Below are 20,005 nucleotides of genomic sequence, written 5' to 3'. Positions count from 1 at the left end.
GCTGTACATAAAGAAAGCACTCAGGAGCTACTAGCTGATCAGGTGAACTGAGTTAAGTTGTTTTATGGGCCAGAGGAGGCCATCCCTGAAAAAAATCATTAGTAAGCTCTAGTGCATGCAATTTTTATGTGTGTGTGTGTGTGTATGTTTAAATATATATATGTATATATACAAACACACATATATACATACACACATACATACACATACATATATACACATACTACATATATGTGTATATATAATTCTATGTAATTTCATCTGAACCTGATTTCTATGAGGTATGGAGGAAAGCATTACATTATTCCCATTTAGTATATATGGAAAATGGAAATCAAGAAACTAAATTATTCCCATTTAGGCCAGGTGTGGTGGCTCATGCCTGTAATCCCGGAACTTTGGGAGGCTGAGGCAGGCAGATCACTTGAGGTCAGGAGTTCAAGACTGGCCTGGCCAACATGGTGAAACCCCCTCGCTACTAAAAATACAAAAATTAGTTGGGCAGTGGTGGGCACCTGTAATCCCAGCTACTCAGGAGGCTGAGGCAGGAGAATTGCTTGAACCCAGGAGGCAGAGGCTGCAGTGAGCTGAGACCATGCCACTGCACTCCAGTCTGGGTGGCAGAATGAAAGCCTGTCTCAAAAAAAAAAAAAAAATTCTCATTTAGTAAATATGGAAAATGGAAATCAGGCAATTTTATGAATAAATAAAATGTATTTATTGGTTTTCAGGTAATCAAAATTAGTTGTGGTCTACAAACTGGTCCCCAAAACTCCTCATACTCAGTTCAGTATCTTATCCCCATGACTACATTACAACTTTTCACATGTGAAAGATGTTCATATATTTAAGCCCTAAGTGAAGAAAAATGAGAAGTTGGATAAGAAAATTAATTTCAACATATTAACCAGATAATCCGCATGTCTGTTATTTTTTCAAAGGTCTTACCATCACTGTGAAAGCATGCACGGTAGGGCTGTTAAATGTTGGATCGTTGGGTTTCTCCTGGTAGACCACACAGTAATGGGAGATAATGCCATTGGGAGATTCCGGCTTTGTCCAATTCAACAGAACTGAATGAGCACTGGTGACTTGAGCCCAAGGAGCTGGAAAATCTTGAGGTGGGGCTTCCAGAGTTCGTGTTAATGACCACAGACTCTCCACGGAACCCTTGGAGTTACAGGCTCTGACCTGATATTCATAGAGCGTGAAAGGTCTCAGGGTGTCTCCTTCATCCGTAAATTCAAGGGCTCCTTCTGACCAGATAAATAAAAGAGACTCCTCTTCAATGCCAGCAGGGCGTCTGAAAGGAAACCAAGCAGGCAACCAGTGACAGCTGCACACTTCAAAACAAAGTTTGTAGATGGAGTAAAAAAAATTTGTTTAGAATTTGTTATCAACTCAACTTTTCAGCTGTTTCTTCCTGGTGTCATAATAAAGAAAAACCAGATGGAGAAGTACTCCAGTGGCCTAGCTCCTATGATTTTTAAAGTGTAGTTCACACACACACACACACACACACACACACACACACACACACACACACACACACATTTGACTGATTATAAAAGAGTGCATATGCTTTATAGAAAACATGGAAAATACAGAAGAAATATAAAAAGCACAAAAGGTGAAACCTCATCCATAATCACATTTTATTACCTTCCAGATGTTTTTGCTGAATAACAAAAAACATATGCAATACAAAAAAAATTTAAATGTTTTTTAAAATACAGAAGAATATATTAAGCATTATTAATGCATTTTTATGTATTTTCTAGATCTGTGTGTGTGTGTGTGTGTGTGTGTGTGTGCATGTATGCATGCAGTTATATCGAGGTTTTATTTTTTACACACCTGGAACCACAGGATATAGAATTAGCAGAGGCTGATATTATTGGGAATCCTTACCCTTCTGTGGTAAATGGATTGCAGCTGGGGTCCCAATGTGTTTGTTTCCCTGTATCCACGCCTTTAGTGAGTATGCTCCTCAACTCACTCTGGGCTTGGCTATAAGACTTTTTTGGCTAATGGGACAGTAGCAAATATGATGGTTGCAGAGACTTCAAAAGTGTTTGCACATTGAGGATGATCGTTTTGTGGCTCTTAGGACCATAAAATTACTGTGTGAAAAAGCCCAGGCTTGCATACTGGAAGATGAAGAACTATGAAGGGAAGCCCAGAATTCCTATTTTCCCTCATGCAGCACAGTGCTCTTTTGCATTTGTTCCCAGGATGTTTAAAAAGTATTTCAAATTCACTTCTTTGATGCCATTTACTTTCTCTTCATTTGAATTTTCTCTTCATTATTTAAACCATAACCTCTCAAAGTATGGACAATCGTTTCTTATACATCAAGACCACTGTTTTTCTACATTTATTGTTGTTATACATCAACAACTTTATTAAGCACTTTTATATGCCCGTCATTGTATTAGAAACAAGGACAAAAAGATTAACACACCCCTTACCTAAAGGAATAGGTAGCTGAGTAGAGGAGCTGGAGCTATGTGCAAATTAATGAAAATAACATGATAAGTAATATAATAGGAATTGGTTTTAGAGTTTTTTGTTTTATTTATTTATTTATTTATTTATTTATTTTATGTATTTATTTATTTATTTTGAGACTGGGTCTCACTCTGTCACTCAGGCTGGAGTGCATTGATGTAACTGCAGCCTCAAACTCCTGGGCTTAAGAGATCCTCCTGCCTCAGTCTCCTGAGTAGCCAGGACTATAGATGTGTGCTACTAGGCCTGGCTAACTTTTGAAATTATTTTGTAGAGATGAGGTCTTGCCATGTTGCCCAGGCTGGTCTTCCTCAAGCAAGCCTCTGAACTTGGCTTTCCAAAGTGCTGGGATTACAGGCATGAGCCACCATGTCTGGCCTGCTTTAGAGATCTTTAAAGGACAAAAGTCACATTCCTTTTAAATGTCTCCCCTAAAACCTGGTAAAATGCAGAGTATGATCCCAAAATTATTTCAACTGTCTGAGAAGGGGATTGTTTAGGCTAATCTTTAGATTTTGTTGATACAAAACTAGGGCCACATGCATACTCTTTTGGTACTAAATATATAGAGCATTACATATAGAAGTAAGAGAAATGGAATGGTCAGTTGTTGAGATGGCCCTATATATCTGATACTTCATTTGGAACAGTTATTTCCTCATCCAGAGGTAAAATCATGATGCAGGTTTGATAGAAAGCGAAGTTCTGGAGGAATTGTGATCTCTGTGTTCCCAACATCTGAGCCCAGTAAGTGTTCAATACTTTTTTTCAAGTGAAAGGCTAAAAGTTATGTAATCCCATGACTTCTCTGCATCTTTGCCTCTTTTCCATCAGTTCTTATTTCCTATCAAGGCAGTATTCTAGGTTGGGGGAGAAAGTAACCAAGACATTGACCCTCTTCTTTCAGCTCTCTCTCTCTAGTTGAGAAGAGAGTGATGAATGCATCAATATTTTCCAGGCTGTTAAGAGTATTTAATCAACACACTCTTCAGAAGCTGAAAAATTCACATGCTGCCGTATCAGATTAACCAGCTCCATCAAAATGTAAAGGGTTATTAAGACAAAGTAAATGACAGTACCTCTCACAAAAACTCAGAATATGTAAAATCTTTGGCTTTGGGAATCTGATGATCCTCAAGTTGATAAATCATGATGACCTAAGTATGAGCAATGACAAGCATCCTGCTGGAAGCTATAGAGGCTTCATAGACACCTCTCAGTGACCTGCAATTATGGTTCGGCAGCCCACCTCATTATCGCTCGCTACCATGCGTGGACCAGATTCTGCACTCAGTGAAGGTTTGCAGGGTTTGGCCTTTGTACTTGCTGCAGATATCAGATACCAGGTGTGTCATTGGGGGAGATCCATTCTAATGAGAACTGCAGGGCTCATAGCGAAGGACTCCTCTCAGTGATTTTTAAAAAGGTGTTTGCTAGGATCACAATACAGCAAACAAACCTATGACGGTCTATGGGGAAGTAACATTTTCTATTTTGTCTAGCTTCAGCCTTTCCATGACAATTCAATTAATTTTTATTAAGCTCTCATGAATTCCCAAATTGAGATGTAGTCATGGTTTCTGTAAAGCTGACATTCTTAAAAAATGTGCCTAAAATTTGGTTTTTAAATATATATATACTATTTAAAAGATTGAGTATTTTGTTGGTCTCAAGTTTATCCACCAAAATAATTTAAAGGTGCAGCCTGGTTAAGTATTTCTTATCACTATTGAATTCTTGAAAAATTAATATCTTGGAGAGGTAAATGTCCCATTTGCACTGCTAAAAAACAGAATCTCTTTATGTCTGAATACATTTTGAGCAGAAGTGGTGAGTAGACCACAATTATTCCTAATCTATTTAAGATTTAGGCATCACCTGTTCATTTAACTGGAAGTGTTTCCTCCTGAGTAGCCTGTGTTTAGAGAAATCACATTTTCCGTTCTCTCTGAATAGCCAAACGGTTATTCTTTGCTCAAGCTCATTTGGAAGATACTTCAGGAATGTATTTTTCCAACTAGAGTTAGTGTAATGTTGCCTAACACTAAGAGGAAAACAAAAATAAGTATAAAAACTAGGAACCATATATTTTTAAAGGCATTCACACTTCTGTGGTCTCAATGTACAATGTTTTTAGGAGCTCCTTATTCCTTCTCTCCCCTCCAGCAATTGTCACTGCTTATTTTCAAAAGCAATTGAAACAAAATCCTAGAACCCAATGCACCACAACAATTTTAAGGTTATGAAACTGCCAGCCCCATTCCATGAAGAATATTAAAAATATTCTGAATTTAAATAGATAATCAAAAACATCTGTAGTCAGAGGAGATAGGTTGGAGGTCCTGGCTCTGCCACTAAGTTCAATGACCTTGGGTGAACTTGCCTGTCTGTGTCCTCTACTTTCTATTTCATTTTGCAAAGCGGAGTTAACAACCTCATAGTGTACAACAAACCTCTGAAAATTCTTATAAAAATTAAAACATAAAAATCATTGGGTAAAATGTAATGCACGATCTGAATGAAGTTATCTTGGAGATGATGGGCATCTGGCATTGAACAAGGAGGTCATCGCAACAGTTTATATAAGAATAAAGGCAGACTCTGAACTAGATTGCTGAGAGGACAAATGGAAACACAGGTGATTTACAAAATGCTTTGTGAATGTTGAATCATCAAGTTTTGGTGTGAGTAGACATTCTGTTGCTGAGGGAAGAGACATCACAAACCTTTCAAAAATTTTAAGACTTAGTCCTTTTAAAAATTCTTTAGAGATTTACCATGTAAAATGGCCTATGCTTATCCTTAATCTGCTGATTCTCAAAAGAACTTACCTTTCTGAAATTTCTAGTCCCATGTTATACTTCAGTCATCATCAAATGCTTGACTATAGTTTCTTATATTCCATTGTATTTCATGGTTCCATGGCTTTGGTATCTGCTAATTCTCTGGCAATACCCCTCCCCATCTTCTTGCTTATTCTCCTTTTTTTTTTTTTCTTTTTTTTGAGACAGATTCTTGCTCTGTCACCCAGGCTGGAGTGCAGTGGCACAATCTTGGCTCATTGCAAGCTCTGCCACTGGGGTTCATGCCATTTGCCTGTCTCAGCCTCCTGAGTAGCTGGGACTACAGGTGCCCGCCACTACACCTGGCTAAATATTTGTACTTTTCAGTAGAGATGGGGTTTCACCGTGTTAACCAGGATGGTCTCAATCTCCTGACCTTGTGATCTGCCCGCCTCGGCCTCCCAAAGTTCTGGGATTACAGGCATGAGCCACCGCACCCAGCCTCTCTTTTTTTCTATAAGCTAACTACAACACCTTTTAAAATTCTAGCCCCATATCACTTTTTCTAGAAAGTCTTTTCCTTGCTTTTCTCTCCAATAAGAGTTATCATATCCTTCTATCTGCTATCTCTTTTTTTCTAATTTGTATCAGGCTACTTTTGCATTGCTACAAAAATTCTTGAGGTAGGCTACTTTTTAAAGAATAGGGATTTAACTGGCTCACAGTTCTGCAGGGTGTACAGAAAGCATGATGCTAGCATCTGCTTATGAGACTCGGGAAGCTTACAATCATGATGGAAGGTGAAGAAAGAGCAAGTGCATCAGGTGCAGAGAGCAGGAGCAAGAAAGAGGTGGGTGGGAGGGGGGTAAGTCCTAGACATTTAAACAACCAGATCTCCCATGGACAAACTGAGCAAGAACTCACTTATCACCAAGGGCATGGTGCTAAACCATTCATAAGGGATCTGACCCTATTATGCAATCACCTCCCACTAGGCCCCATCTGCGACATTGGGAATCTGTTTTTAACATGAGATTTAGAGAGGAAAAACATACAAACTGTATTATTCCACCACTAGCCTCCCAAATCTCATCTCTTTCTCACATTTCAAAATGAAATCATGTCTTCCCAATAGTTCCCCAAAGTTTTAACTGATTACAGCATTAACTCAAAAGTCCAAAGTCTCAAGTACCAAGTCCAAAATCTCATCTGGAGACTCATCTCCTTTCACCTATAAGCCTGTAAAATCACAACAAGTTATTTACTTCCAAGATACAATGTGGGCACAGGTATTGGGTAAACATTCTCATTGCAAAAGGGAGAAATTGGCTGAAACAAGTCTAAGACCTGGTATGAAGACATTAAAATTTAAAGCTCCAAAATAATCTCCGTTAACTCCATGTCCCACTCCAGGACACACTGCTGCAAGCACTAGGCTCCTAAGGCTTTGGGTAGCTTCACCCCTGTGGTTTTGCAGAATGCAGCCCCTGTGGCTGATCTCACACATTGGAGTTGAATGCCTATGGCTTTTTTCAGGATTCAAGCTGTCCATGGTTTCTGGGACCTAGAGAGAAGTGGCCCCCTTCCAACAGCTCCATCAGACAGTGCCCTGATGGAGACTCTGTATGGTGGCTCCAACACCACGCTTGCCCTCTGTACTACCCTAGTAGAGTTTCTCTGTAAGGGCTTCACCCCTATGGCAGGCTTCTGCCTGGGCACCCAGGCTTTCTCATATATCCTCTGAAATCTAGGGGGAAGTTGCCAAGGTCTCCTTCATGCCTGCATTCTGTGCATCTGCTAACTTAACACTACACAGCACCTACCTGCAATGTATCTGAGGCCCTTTGAGCTGCAGCTGCAGCAACAGTAGTCAGGTTTGGGAACAGTTCCCAAACCTACACAGGGCAGCAGGGCTCTGGGCCTGGCCCTCAAAACCATTCTTTCCTCCTAGGCCTCTGGGCCTATGTTGAGAGGGGCTGCCTGTAAGATCTCTGAAATGCCTTCTAGGCCTTTTCCCTGTTATCTTGGATATTAACACTTGGCTACCTTATAGTCATGCTAGTCTCTCTTGAAAGTGGTCACTCCACAGTCTGCTTGGATTCTGTCTCCACCACAGGGCCAGGCTGCAACTTTTGTGAACTTTTGCTCTCTGTTTCCCTTTTACATAAAAGTTCCACCTTTGAATCATTCCTTTGCTCCCTATCTGATTTTAGGCTGTTAGAAACAGCCAGACAAAGTCTTGAATGCTGCTTTGTTGTTTAGAAATATCTTCCACCAGTACCCTAGGTTATTACTCTCAAGTTCTCACTTTCACAAATCCCTGGGGCATGGATATAATGGAGCCTAGTTCTTTGCTAGGGCATAACAAGGGTGACCTTTACTCTAGTTCTTAATTATTTGCATCTCAAACCTCATTAGCTGGGTCTTCACTGTCCATATTTCTATCAGCATTTTGGTGAGAACTATTTAATCAGTCTCCAAGTAGTTCCAAATTTTTCCTCACCTCCCTGTCTTCTTCTGAGCCCTCCCAATTCTTTCAACCCCTGCCCTTTACCCAGCTCCAAAGTCACTTCCACATTTTCAGGTATCTTTATAGCAACACCCTACTTCTGGTATCAATTTTCTATATTAGGCTGTTTTTGTGTTGCAGTAAAGAAGTACCTTGGGAGCAGGTGATTGCAGTATGCAATTTTTCCAGTATGCAATTAGGTTGGAAAACCAACTTAATTTCCCACTTCCTCCTCCAGACAACTGCACCAGTGGCAGGTGCCCCTCCTCAACTGTCTGAGTCCCAGGTTCATAGGCAACCTCCTCTATGTATTTACATTTTAATAATTCTAACAACTCCCCTTTTGTTCCCTCATTTCTAAAGGTGTTAATTGTTTCCTGTAGTGGTTACCTCCATGATATCTTAGAGTTCTCTTTTTATGCTTTTAGCTACCTAGTTAAAAAATTTATAACTTCTTACTAATTATTTATATTAAATTCCTTCTGTTAAAGTAAGTAGTGTGGTTCCTCTTTCTTGATCAGACTTTGATTATTACAGAAAGTGATGGTGATGTTCACATGAAGAAGGAAATAGGAAAATTGGAAAGAGAGTGATGATAGATTTGCATCTGGGCTCACAAAATTTATTATTTTGTCTTTAGTAGATCATATGATATACTGATTATAAAAATTAATAAGAAAACACAGATGAACAAAAGTAGACGTATTTAAAAGAATCATTGATAGCCTAATATTTGGAGATAAGCACTGCCAGAACTATTTTGGTGTTTAATATTCCAGACATTTTTTATATACATATACATGTAAAAAATATACTGTATATTTAAAGGAAAGCAGAATCCTACCAGGCATGCTGTTATGCAAGCTGCTACTTTTATAACCATGAACCTCTTTCCTTGACTTTAAATGTACAACTACAACTGCCAGATAGATTTATCTTTCTAAAGCATGGCTTTGGACAACATATCTAGGATAACTTTCTATTTTTATCATGCTTCACATTTAACAGTAATTTCACACATATTATTTCCTTTAATTCTTACAGAATTCCAAGAGGTTGATTATTTTTTATATTCACTATCTTCTCTTCACATAAAAATGGAAAATTAGGGAACACAGTGATTTACCTAAGGTCACATAACTAGTAAGTGTTAGAGCCAGGCCCTGAAAGTCATATTTTCTGATTACAAATGCCACATTCTTTCCACTATATTACATCGCTTCTCTATTTACCTCCTAAACCTTTAGCAGCTCACATTGCCTCTGAATAAAAAACCTAAACTCCTTAGATCCAAAATCTATCATTAAGCTGATCTTCTAAATGTCCCCTACTAATAGCAATGACTCCAGTCAAACTGACCATTCCTTGAATCCTATGCTTACTTGTTGGAATTTTTTCTTGTTCTATTTATTTATTATTATTTTTTTTAATTTTTATTTATTTATTTATTTTTTGAGACGGCGTCTCGCTGTGTCACCCAGGCTGGAGTGCAGTGGCGCGATCTTGGCTCACTGCAAGCTCCGCCTCCAGGGTTTACGCCATTCTCCCATCTCAGCCTCCTGAGCAGCTGGGACTACAGGCGCCCGCCACCGCGCCCGGCTAGTTTTTTGTATTTTTAGTAGAGACGGGGTTTCACCGTGTTAGCCAGGAGGGTCTCGATCTCCTGACCTCGTGATCCACCCGCCTCGGCCTCCCAAAGTGCTGGGATTACAGGCTTGAGCCACCGCGCCCGGCCAGTTCTATTTATTTTATTCACTTATGATGTCTTCACCATCAGGCCCTGCTTGTTAAAATCCCTATTTACCACAAGTGAAACAGAATAAAAGTCCCAAAATGAACCCGATGCACATGGGAATTTTGTATGAGTGACATTTCAAATCAGTGGATTATGAAATAATGTTGATGAACTAGTTAGCATTTTATAAGAAAATGAATTCTTATCTAATTTCCTATAACAATATTAATTCTATATTTAGAAATAAGGAGTAGAGCCATAAAAGTGCTGGAAGAAATAATTAATGTGTTATTTTTAATATGATCACTAAAGGGAGACTTTCTTTAATGTGGAAAGAATATAGACAATAAGAAATAATCCAGTAGAAAATTAGTCTAAGAATTTATAATATATTATACACACCCCTCCCAAATAGAAGATAAATATTTTAAGTAAATGAACAATCTTACTCTAATGATCAAAACTTGAATTAAAACAACAAAAATGTACCAGTTAAAATATTGAGCTGACAGATTTGGAAGATTGACTCTGTATTAAAAGTTTTCAGAATTAGAAAGTCTTACATAAAATATTTGGAAGACAACTTAGGAATACTCAACAATTTTAAATGCACAAAAAGTTGACCCAGTACTTCTAGTACTAAGAATAATTCTCTGTATACTTACTGTAAGAATATTTATTAGAGAATTGCTGTGGTAACAAAAACTTGAAAATCACCTATCTTGCCATCACCAGGGTACTGGCTAAATAATATATGATACACATCCATATAACAGAATATTGATGAGTCATTAAAAGAAATTAGGTGTGTATGTGTGCAGAACAATATGGACAATATAAATCTTTTTATGAAGAAGAAAATACAAATAGAAAACATTAATGTTAATATATTAAAATTAATCATGTTACTTCTATTAGTGAAAATTATGTATGCCATGAGTAAATCATAAGAATGAATAATAACCTTGGTAATCTTCTCTACCGTTAAAACATTTTTTCCAACAAATGTATTTTCTTACAATTTAAATAGTCATTAAATCTTTATTTTATAAGGCCTAGTCTCAATAGCATGAACTTGATGAAGTGTTCCATGAATATTCTAGACAGAGAATTCTTCTCTAAATTTTCTGGTAAATATTTATTTTTTTCCAATATATATTTTATGCTTTCGTTTGTTTATTTAGCTTGTCTTCTATCTCCCACTGTAGTGAAGATCATTGATGAAAGGGCTTAGGTCTCATAGATCTTTGTGTCTCTCTCAGTAGATATGTACATGTATGGACAGATGGATGTCTGTCTTCTGTCTATCTGTATCTATCTATATAAATATTCATATCTATATCCATCTTTCTACCCAATACAAATTGAATTACATCAAAATTCCTTTGCCTTTGATTCAATGCTCATCTTTTCTTAGTTAACTCAATCAGCTTAATTATCCATTTTATAAATGTTTTCACTTTCCTACTTTGAAAACCTTTTCATATCAAACAGTCTTCAAAACTATTTCAGATTTTATCCTTTAAAATACTACTAAACACTCAGAAGGAAGTGCCATCATTTGTTTCTATTTGCACAGTGTTTACAGGGTGTTTGTATATAGTTTTGTCCTTCAATGTACATTGATCAAATCTTTTTATTTATTTAAAGAGAAAGCTCATGAGAATAATAAACCCCATGAAATTTGGTTTCTGTTAAAATTAAAGCTCCTAATGGGAGGAGATTATTTTATTACATGTTTTGTAAAGTCTCAATTTAATGTGTTTGATGGATTTTGTAGATAGAAGTGATGAGATTTTTGCCACTTGCAAGATTACAGATATAAAATAAAGGGGGAATACTGAAGAATCACTATTATACAAGCCAAACTCATTGAGAGGAGGAAGCAGATGTCCAAGATAGTCTCGTCTACATGTGGTCAACAAACAGATTGCAAAACACTAACGTAAATGTTTGTCTCTATTCTTTACAAAATTTTTTGTAGCAAATCTTTTGTTGTGACTTATATATAGTCAACAAAATAGGTTAAATTAACAGATAAACTAAGCAGAGGGAATCATATTAACAGCTTGTTCTTACTAGGTTACTTTGTTTTGTTTTTGAAATTATAGACATCTTCTATCTTTATTAGGGCAGACACTTTTTAATAGGATAATATTTAGGTTATTTTGTTTTGTTTTTGAAGTCATAAACATCTTCTGTCTTTATTAGGTCAGATATTTTTAATAGGATAATATCCAGAGGAAATATTTAAACAATAAAGGACAGTTACAGAAGAGAAAATGATTCAGGGGCTTGGTGAGAAAAGAGTGGCAAACATTTTCAAATGAGATTTACAAGTGGACTTCCTGCAAGTTAATAAAAATATCTGCATAGGCCAAACCCCATCTTTGGTTTGAGCTAAATGTACTTCCTTTGGTGCTGATAGAAGAAAGAGAAGGCCAATGATGAAGCTGAAATTACATGCCATAACCTCCTCAGAAATACTGCAGGCTGGTGGCTATAACTATATAAAGGGCTCTGTGTAGTCTCAGAATGAAAAAGAACGATGTGTCTCCATTCTATTTCTGTCCTTACAAATTTCTGATTTTTTTTTTTGCAGCTATCTAAGAAAAATTTGATATTGTTGTTGTCTAAGCACATTTAAACTTCAGCTGAAATAACTGCCAAGTGATTCATGCCTATGTAGGTGAATATAACGATTGTATCTGGAGCCCCAGTGCGCCATTTTCATTTCACTTTAAATAAAAAACAAAATGTATCTATGTCAGTCAGTGCCCTTCTGCTGTACTCAGAGGTATCAAACAGGCTACAATTATGATTGTGAAGTGATTGTGTCACATTGGAGGAAGGTTTATTGCTTTTGAGTCTGCTAGGCAGTAACACATTCTGTTTCATATTACTCTTTATATCATTGTTTGGCTGTGACTAGAATAATCAGATGCCATCAAATGCTGTCAAATTCAATTTACAGTATTTTTCATTGAAGCGGGCTTTCTGCATTATATTTCCTGTTTTCCCTCTCTATAGCTGCCATGGAATAGTCACTGTAATCACGAGCTTTATTTACAAAACTAACAGAGTGAAGCCACATCCTGGTCTATAACAGATACTTTATTTCCGTTTATTCTGAATAGGAATTTGATGTGCTTTTCTCATGCAATTATCATTAAGTAGATGAAAGAAAACTATTTCAAGAGGGTGGGCATTTTAGAGCCTGCACTAATGTGCTTAGTGTAAAATGTAAATTCACATTAGCCATTTTTACGTGTTCATGTGTGTTTGAATCAGAAATATTATTCTTCAGATTAATGTTTGCTGAGAAGAAATTTGGCTTGCTCATTTTTGGTAATGTCATTTACATAACCAGAAACGCAATAATATTTTCTCCTTTTGTAATTTTTTCTATAAGCCCTTAGCTCATCACTGAAGACTGATCTGAATCAAATGATTTCAATATCTACAGTTATAAGAGGAGCCTAAGTAAGTTTCACTAAGTTTCCAGGGCAGAGGACCAAACAAGGGAAGGCCTGAGGCTGCTGGAGACACTAACAAAGGATGTTGAAGAGGTGCAGGGTATGAGGGTCTGAGAAGAAAGGTGTTCTGCTTTGTACACTCAAAGGAAATACATTGCTTTCAGAATGGGATTGGGTTTTTCAATCTGCAAATCCTGTATGCCTACCAATGATTGTGTTTTCTGTCTTAAGTAGCAAGCCATCAGTTGACAGGTTATTTGCCCCCTTGGCTCTTTGCATTGTACTTTCTACTCACCTCCCTCTCACTTTCTCTATTTTTTCTCTTCTTCTCACCCTACCTACATCTCTCCCTCATGCTCCTCCTTTGCCTGCTCCTTCTCCTTCTCATTCATTATTTATTTAAATAATACATTAATTTAAAGCAATGTTCATGTTGATCAGGTGAAGACTAGAGCAAAATATCCTTCAAACCAAAATGTTCATGGTCTACCTCTCTCTTCCACTATTTTCTCTCTCTCTCTCAATCTCTCTTTGTCTCTCTCTCTTTCCTCAATCTTTCTCTTCCTCTCTTCCCTATTCCCTCTTTTCTTTATTTTAGGTAGGTACACTCAATAAATTCTGCACATGATGGAACAAGCTGCTATAACACCATCTAACCAGTGGAGTGGAGGCTTATTAAGATAGAAGAAAAACTGGAGAGGAGAGCTCCTTTTTCTGCTTATGAAAAGCACCATCTTTGGAGGAGGAGAAAAACCTTTTTAATCTCTACATAATAAGTAATGAGAAATATTAGAATTCTTGTCTTGTATCTGGTTTCCTCTCTGGAAAGACTATGTTTTCTTGGTCAAGCAGTGGTCCCCAACCTTTTTGGCACCAGGGACTGGTTTTGTGGAAGACAATTTTTCCACACACTGGTGCGGTGCAGTTAGAGGGTATAGTTTCAAGATGAAATTATTCCACCTCAGATCATCAGGCATTAGATTCTGACAAGGAAGGCACAACCTAGATCCTCCACATGCGCAGTTCACAATAGGGTTTGAACTTCTATGAGAAACTAATACCACCACTAATCTGACAGGAGGTGAAGCTCAGGTGGTAATGCTTGCTCACCGGTCACTCACCTGCTGTGTGGCCTGGTTCCTAATGGGCCACGGACTCTGTGGCCTGGGGGTTAGGAACCCCTGCTTTAGAGGGCTGTTCTGTCCCATCACTAAACATAAGTCTATGTGGGCTATAAGGTCTCAGTTATCAAACAGATCTCTATCCAAAATGTTATATGGTAGTTATGACTTTTTTCCTTGGTTAATTTGTAAAAGTTTGAGCACCAGTCTTAGTCCCCACTGTTAGGTGCTACAAACAAACAAACCAAACAAACAAAAAACCCACAAAAACAAAACATGAATTCCCATTCATACTCTTATGGAAATACAAAACGCACTTGACTCTGCCGTGTTGGAGCATTACACATTCTTAAATAACTAAAAGTAATAGTAACAGCCAATCTTACCTGTAAACAAAGTAGTTGATGATGATTCCATTTGGTTTTTCAGGCGGCATCCATTTAATCTGTATGCAAGCTGATCCCAGTGCCTTAAGAACAGGAGAATTAAGATCCATTGGGGCTGCTTCAGATGTTTTGACAAACATCCTACTGCTAACTCCACAACTTCCTTGAAAATAAATTGAGGTTCTTCAGTAATTTTTCAAGCAAGGAAAAGAGCTACATATTCATATAGAAGGGAACTGATATCATGAAAATTATTTTCACCTGTGCTTTTGCATATATACTTGTACATGTGTTTCAGATTATGGGATGTGAACATTTAAATAGAAAATCATTTCTGGAAAACCCATTAATTAGCCACATATTTACATAGACATAAACAATAAGGCATATTCTTGTCTGAGCTCAAGTTTCTCTATTTATTGTAGTCATTCTAACCAGAAAGTGATAATACACTTGAATTTCACAAGTGTTTGTGTGGCCTACACATCTTGTATGCTTTTAATAATGTTTTATTTTGCCAATATTTTAAACTTATGGACATTATTCAAACACACAAGAATCAAACAATTTATTTGAAGGATATTGTACCTCCATTGCATAGTTTCAGGGACACGGAGATGCAGATGTTGACTTGCACTTAAATCAATAAAACATTAATTTAAAATTATTTTCATGTTTATCAGGTGAAGACAGATCAGAGAAAGCAATATCCCTCAAACAAAAATGCCATGGTCTATTTTTTAGAGAAAAGTGGACAAACCGACTAGCAATTTCTGATGAGTTCAGCATAGCAAAATTGCAGATTCATAATTCTAACCAACGCCATGAGAACTAGCACTGTGTGAAAAGAGAAATTCCTAAGGACATTCAATACAGGAGTTTTAACTGCACATCAAGTCTGATAAATTTCTTTAAGGTGAAGCAAAATGTTTTGTGTATTAAGGTGAGTTACATACTTTATTTAGCAAATGAGTATTATATGTTATATAACACGTATGATGACATCACATATATCATGTTACATATGATATACACATATATAATATATATAATATATCCATATCTGTTAATGTTTATACTTACTTTAAAAGAGATAAATAAAATAATGTATGCCTCTCTTGATTCCCTGTTCTCCCATCCTAAATCTCAGTTTATGTTTAGCTATTTATCCATTTGGAGAGATAAAGGAATTGCGGGAGGCTTTTCCTTAACACAACACAGATACATGAAAATTTCACTGACCACAGCCTAAACCATGAAACACAAGGTGATAGTTTGTATACATGAAGTAGGGTTCAAGGAAGCACTATAAAATATGCACGATTCATTTGGGTATAATTCAACTTTTAAATAACTTCTCACTTCCTCCTCCCGGATAAAATTTAAATAAAGCCAAGGTAAATATATTTTCTGTGAAATTTTTGGAATACTCATTTGTGTTTTATATTACCAGAGACTCCTTTATATGAGCTAGGTGTTTTTCTTTCAAAGGGCCTTATAAAACAAGACTTTGCAAACCACCATTTTAATATATTTAAATATTCATGATTTAATGTGCAGAAATGCATAATGCTTCACTCGATGCCAGACTGTGATTTTCTGGGTAAACAGTCCACTACAAATAAGAAATGAAAAGTTAGTCTTTGTATTTGGACTGAGAATCTATTCCTTTTTAATGAAATTTTTTAGTGAAATACTTTTTCATAAACACCCAGGGCAAATGTCTGAAAGACTTTCACCATTTTGACATGCTTGTATCCTTATCTCATACTGTGTGAATGGAGCCAAATTTTCCAGAAGGGTGGATTGGTGATGACCAACGGAGAAGGCCAGAGGTGTTACACTTCCATCATTGAGTAAGACATTGTACTCCACAGGAATTTTGGGGATGAGAATCCCTTTAAAGAGAGAGAGAGAGAACATAAACAAATTATATATATATATATATATATATATATATATATACACACACACACACATATAAATACAGAATGGGCAACAAATGTTTGTCTCTTAAAAATAATGTCTATTTAAAATGTTGTAATTGAGGCCGGGCATGGTGGCTCGTGCCTGTAATCCCAGCACTTTAGGAGGCCGAGGCGGGCAGATCATGACATCAGGACATCGAGACCATCTTGGCCAACATGGTGAAACCCTGTCTATACTAAAAATACAGAAATTAGCCAGTCATGGTGGTGTGTGCCTGTAATCCTAGCTACTTGGGAGGCTGAGGCAGGAGAATCGCTTGAACCCAGGAGGCAGAGGTTGCAGTGAGCTGAGATCGTGACATTGTACTCGAGCCTGGGTGACAGAGTGAGACTCCGTCTCAAAAAAAAAAAAAAAAAAAAAAAAAAAGTTGTAATTGAAAAATAAATACTTCTTAACATAGCAATTAAAAGCTGCATAAAAGTTAAGTTGGGAAATATTAGACTGTGTATTCCAAAAGTAGGAAATGTGCATAATCGTGTAATCTATTTTTAAAAGTGTAATATTTCTATTTAAAGATATACTCTATTGGCAAATAAAAATGAAGGCACATTTCACTTAAAACATATAAGGCAATTATGTTGTCGTATATTTTTTCTAGGCTTACTTACTTTTAAAGTTCATAAAAAACAACACTGATTTTGCTTGTGACAATAATTTTTCTGTCGAGCATTGTGTATGCCTCCTATCTGATATGGATCCTTGACATAACAGCCCATAAAATATCAAATCATGGTCTATCTAGAGAATTCCCAGTGCATTAATTATTGGGCCGGGACAGTTCACTGTCAGTAAGACTTATGGCCCTAAATACATAGAAAATTTGGGTTCAATTATTGCCATTTTTCACCATTCCTTCCTAAAGAAAGTAGGTCTTGTCAGTTTAGCCTCATCAAAATCTATTTATATAATTAAATGCTTGTTAAGTTTTATTTGGTCATGAACAACAGGCATACTTTTTCAAGGACAAGATATGAGTTTTGAATGAAGAATATAATGGAATTTGCTATTACATGTTCTCCTTGATCTGAGAGTTTTTAACACTTATGAGTTTAGTTACTTACTTCTGTAGTACCTACATAAGTCTATCTTTACTCTAGAAACAGTGGAATCTACAGATAACATTACTGAGAAAGCACAGGACTCAATGACCTAAGAGAGATGAAGTCTAAGGAATGAAATGTGGTTTTGGTTTTTATAGATGTGGCCTGTATATTTACCGAGTGGAAGGGCTGGTACAAACCAAAGACGCTCAGGATTTTGTGTAGGATAGATGAAAAAGAGGTGTCTGAAGGAGATATTGATCATCTTCAAAAGTACTGATCAATTGCTTCCTCAGGAAAGGTGCTAGATTGCGTAAAATTTGGCAACCTAGACTGAGAATGTTTATTTTAAATTTAGAGCATGATGGCTAAACTATCTGGTACATTTATTCTAGTAGCTTAAACTACTAACATTCTATCATTGATTCCTAAACTCTTATTTCTAGCTTTCTATCTTTCCTGTATTACAGCTTTGTATTTTTAACAGCCTACTAGGCATTTCTACATGGATATTCCTCAGAGGCTATAATCTCAACAAGTCTAAAACAGAACTAGCTATATTTTCCACTCCCAAGCCTGTTCTTTTTCCTAGGTTTCCTCTTTTGGTAAGTCATAATACCATCTTCCCATTTTCCTAGGATGGAAATCTTAGAGTAAGACTTTTAGAGTGGATCCTGCCTTCTTCACTCCCAAACTCAAGTGACCACTAAATTTCATCAATTATTTCTTTGAGAAATTTGGGCTTTATATATAATCAGCAACAAGGAGACTTTGCAGGTAAAAACAAGAAGATGCGAGTCTATCTATATTTTAGAATGATAGCACTGTTGGGAAGTGAATAGTGGCTTAAAAACATGAGAGACAAGACATAGGGAAACCAGTTTGAAAGTCCTTACAATGCCTGCAGAAGTAGTACGAACATGAAGAGTCATTTTATTGCATCCCTCTGTTATGCCAGGCAGCATGCATTATCTCATTTAATACTACTAGAATGTCAACTGTATAAATTAGGACTTTGTTTTCTCCAATGTGGTTCCACTGCCTAGACTTTAGCACAAAGTAGCAGCTCAATAAATGTTAGTTGATTGAATGAATGAACGAACCCTTAAGACAATACTGCATGATAAATACTACTGTTTTTTAAGATGAGAAAACTAAAACTCAGATAAGTTAAATAACTTCTTTCAGATTGCACACTGATTAATTGGAGAAGCTAGGACTTGAACTTAGGCCCATCTGACAGCAACACTTATATCACTATACTTATGCTTTTCCTTGATAATGGAATCTTAGAGTAGGACACCTGGGGGAAAAATGACAAGATAGGTTTGAGAAAACATGTACAGTAAGGCAGAGTCATTCTTGGAGACTGTTCGGAAGCAAGGAAACAAATGATGGGTAAGTAAGAATTATTACTGATGGAACAAGCATATTATAGGTAGAAATTTAAAGTTCTGCAGACCAAGTATCCCAACCTGAAATACACCTGCCCTGGAGATTTATGGGCTCATATCAAAGTATATTCAAATACAGGAACAATCATAGTACCGTAGGTCCTCGAATAATGTTGTTTCATTCAACATTGTTTCATTAATATTGATGAGGAAAAAAATTGATTCCCAGCTGCAGCCACTGTCTGTGTGAAATTTACATGTTCTCCCCATGTCTGTGTGGGTTTTTTATGAGTACTCTGGTTTTTTCCCATATCCTAAAGATGTTCTCATTAAATTAATTGGTGTGTTTGAATGGTCCTAGTCTGAGTGAGTGTGGGTGTGTGTGTGTGTGTTCCCTGTGACGGAATGGCCTTGAGCTGCGTGGTTAGGCCCTGGTCACCCCTACCCTGAACTGGAAAAAGTGTGTCAGAAAATGAATGAATGAATGAATAGTTGTAAAGTAAAGATTCATTAAGTGTCTTACTATCATATAGATGCATAATAATAAACAATGCTGTACAAAAGCCTTCCGTGGGCTTGCCCTATTTGTGATTGCTTTTTACTAATGCATGGTGGTAAGGGGAGTTTCTTCTAATTTCTGCTCAAAAACATTTATCCCTATGGCTGTTGTCACTCGCTGATTTGCCAAAACTTAGGTTAAAAATGATCTTGTTTCTGTTAATCTTTCTTAAATGTATGTATAGCTCATATTTATTTCAGTTTAATATTAGAAGTGTTTTGGTCTTTCTTTGATGATGTTCAGTTTGGTGATGTTTTCCTGACCAGAAATATGCTTTGCAACTTAAATCTTGCTTATGTCAAGTAGCCTAAGCTAAAATTGGTTTCCTTATACATCTTTTCACTCAAAGTTGAAGTTTCCAAGAACCTATCAATGACATTAAGGACTTACTGTACCTCTTTTTGGAATATCGCTTTGATGTGGAAAATTTGGGAAACATATATTTCCCTGTTTGAGGAAGGGGAACCACCAGAATCCCGTTTCTTTGTTCACTAAAATTGGG

General features: G+C 36.7%; 1 protein-coding gene across 1 annotated transcript in view; it reads right to left on the bottom strand.

The window, feature by feature from the left end:
• The window catches only part of USH2A (usherin), an 825,608-nt gene that overhangs the window by 103,180 nt on the left and 702,423 nt on the right, over positions 1-20,005 (bottom strand). Inside the window, exons 58-60 of the mRNA XM_030936493.1 lie at positions 16,261-16,419; positions 14,522-14,684; positions 949-1,303 (exon numbers count right to left, since the gene is read on the bottom strand). Of these exons, the coding sequence (XP_030792353.1) occupies positions 949-1,303; positions 14,522-14,684; positions 16,261-16,419 (677 nt within the window). The remainder of the gene's footprint in view (positions 1-948; positions 1,304-14,521; positions 14,685-16,260; positions 16,420-20,005) is intronic.

Source organism: Rhinopithecus roxellana, chromosome 8 (assembly GCF_007565055.1).
Source record: "Rhinopithecus roxellana isolate Shanxi Qingling chromosome 8, ASM756505v1, whole genome shotgun sequence".
NCBI classification, from domain to species: Eukaryota; Metazoa; Chordata; class Mammalia; order Primates; family Cercopithecidae; genus Rhinopithecus; species Rhinopithecus roxellana.
The sequence above is the reverse complement of the archived record's forward strand: the minus strand, read 5'-3'. Positions and strand labels throughout refer to the sequence as shown.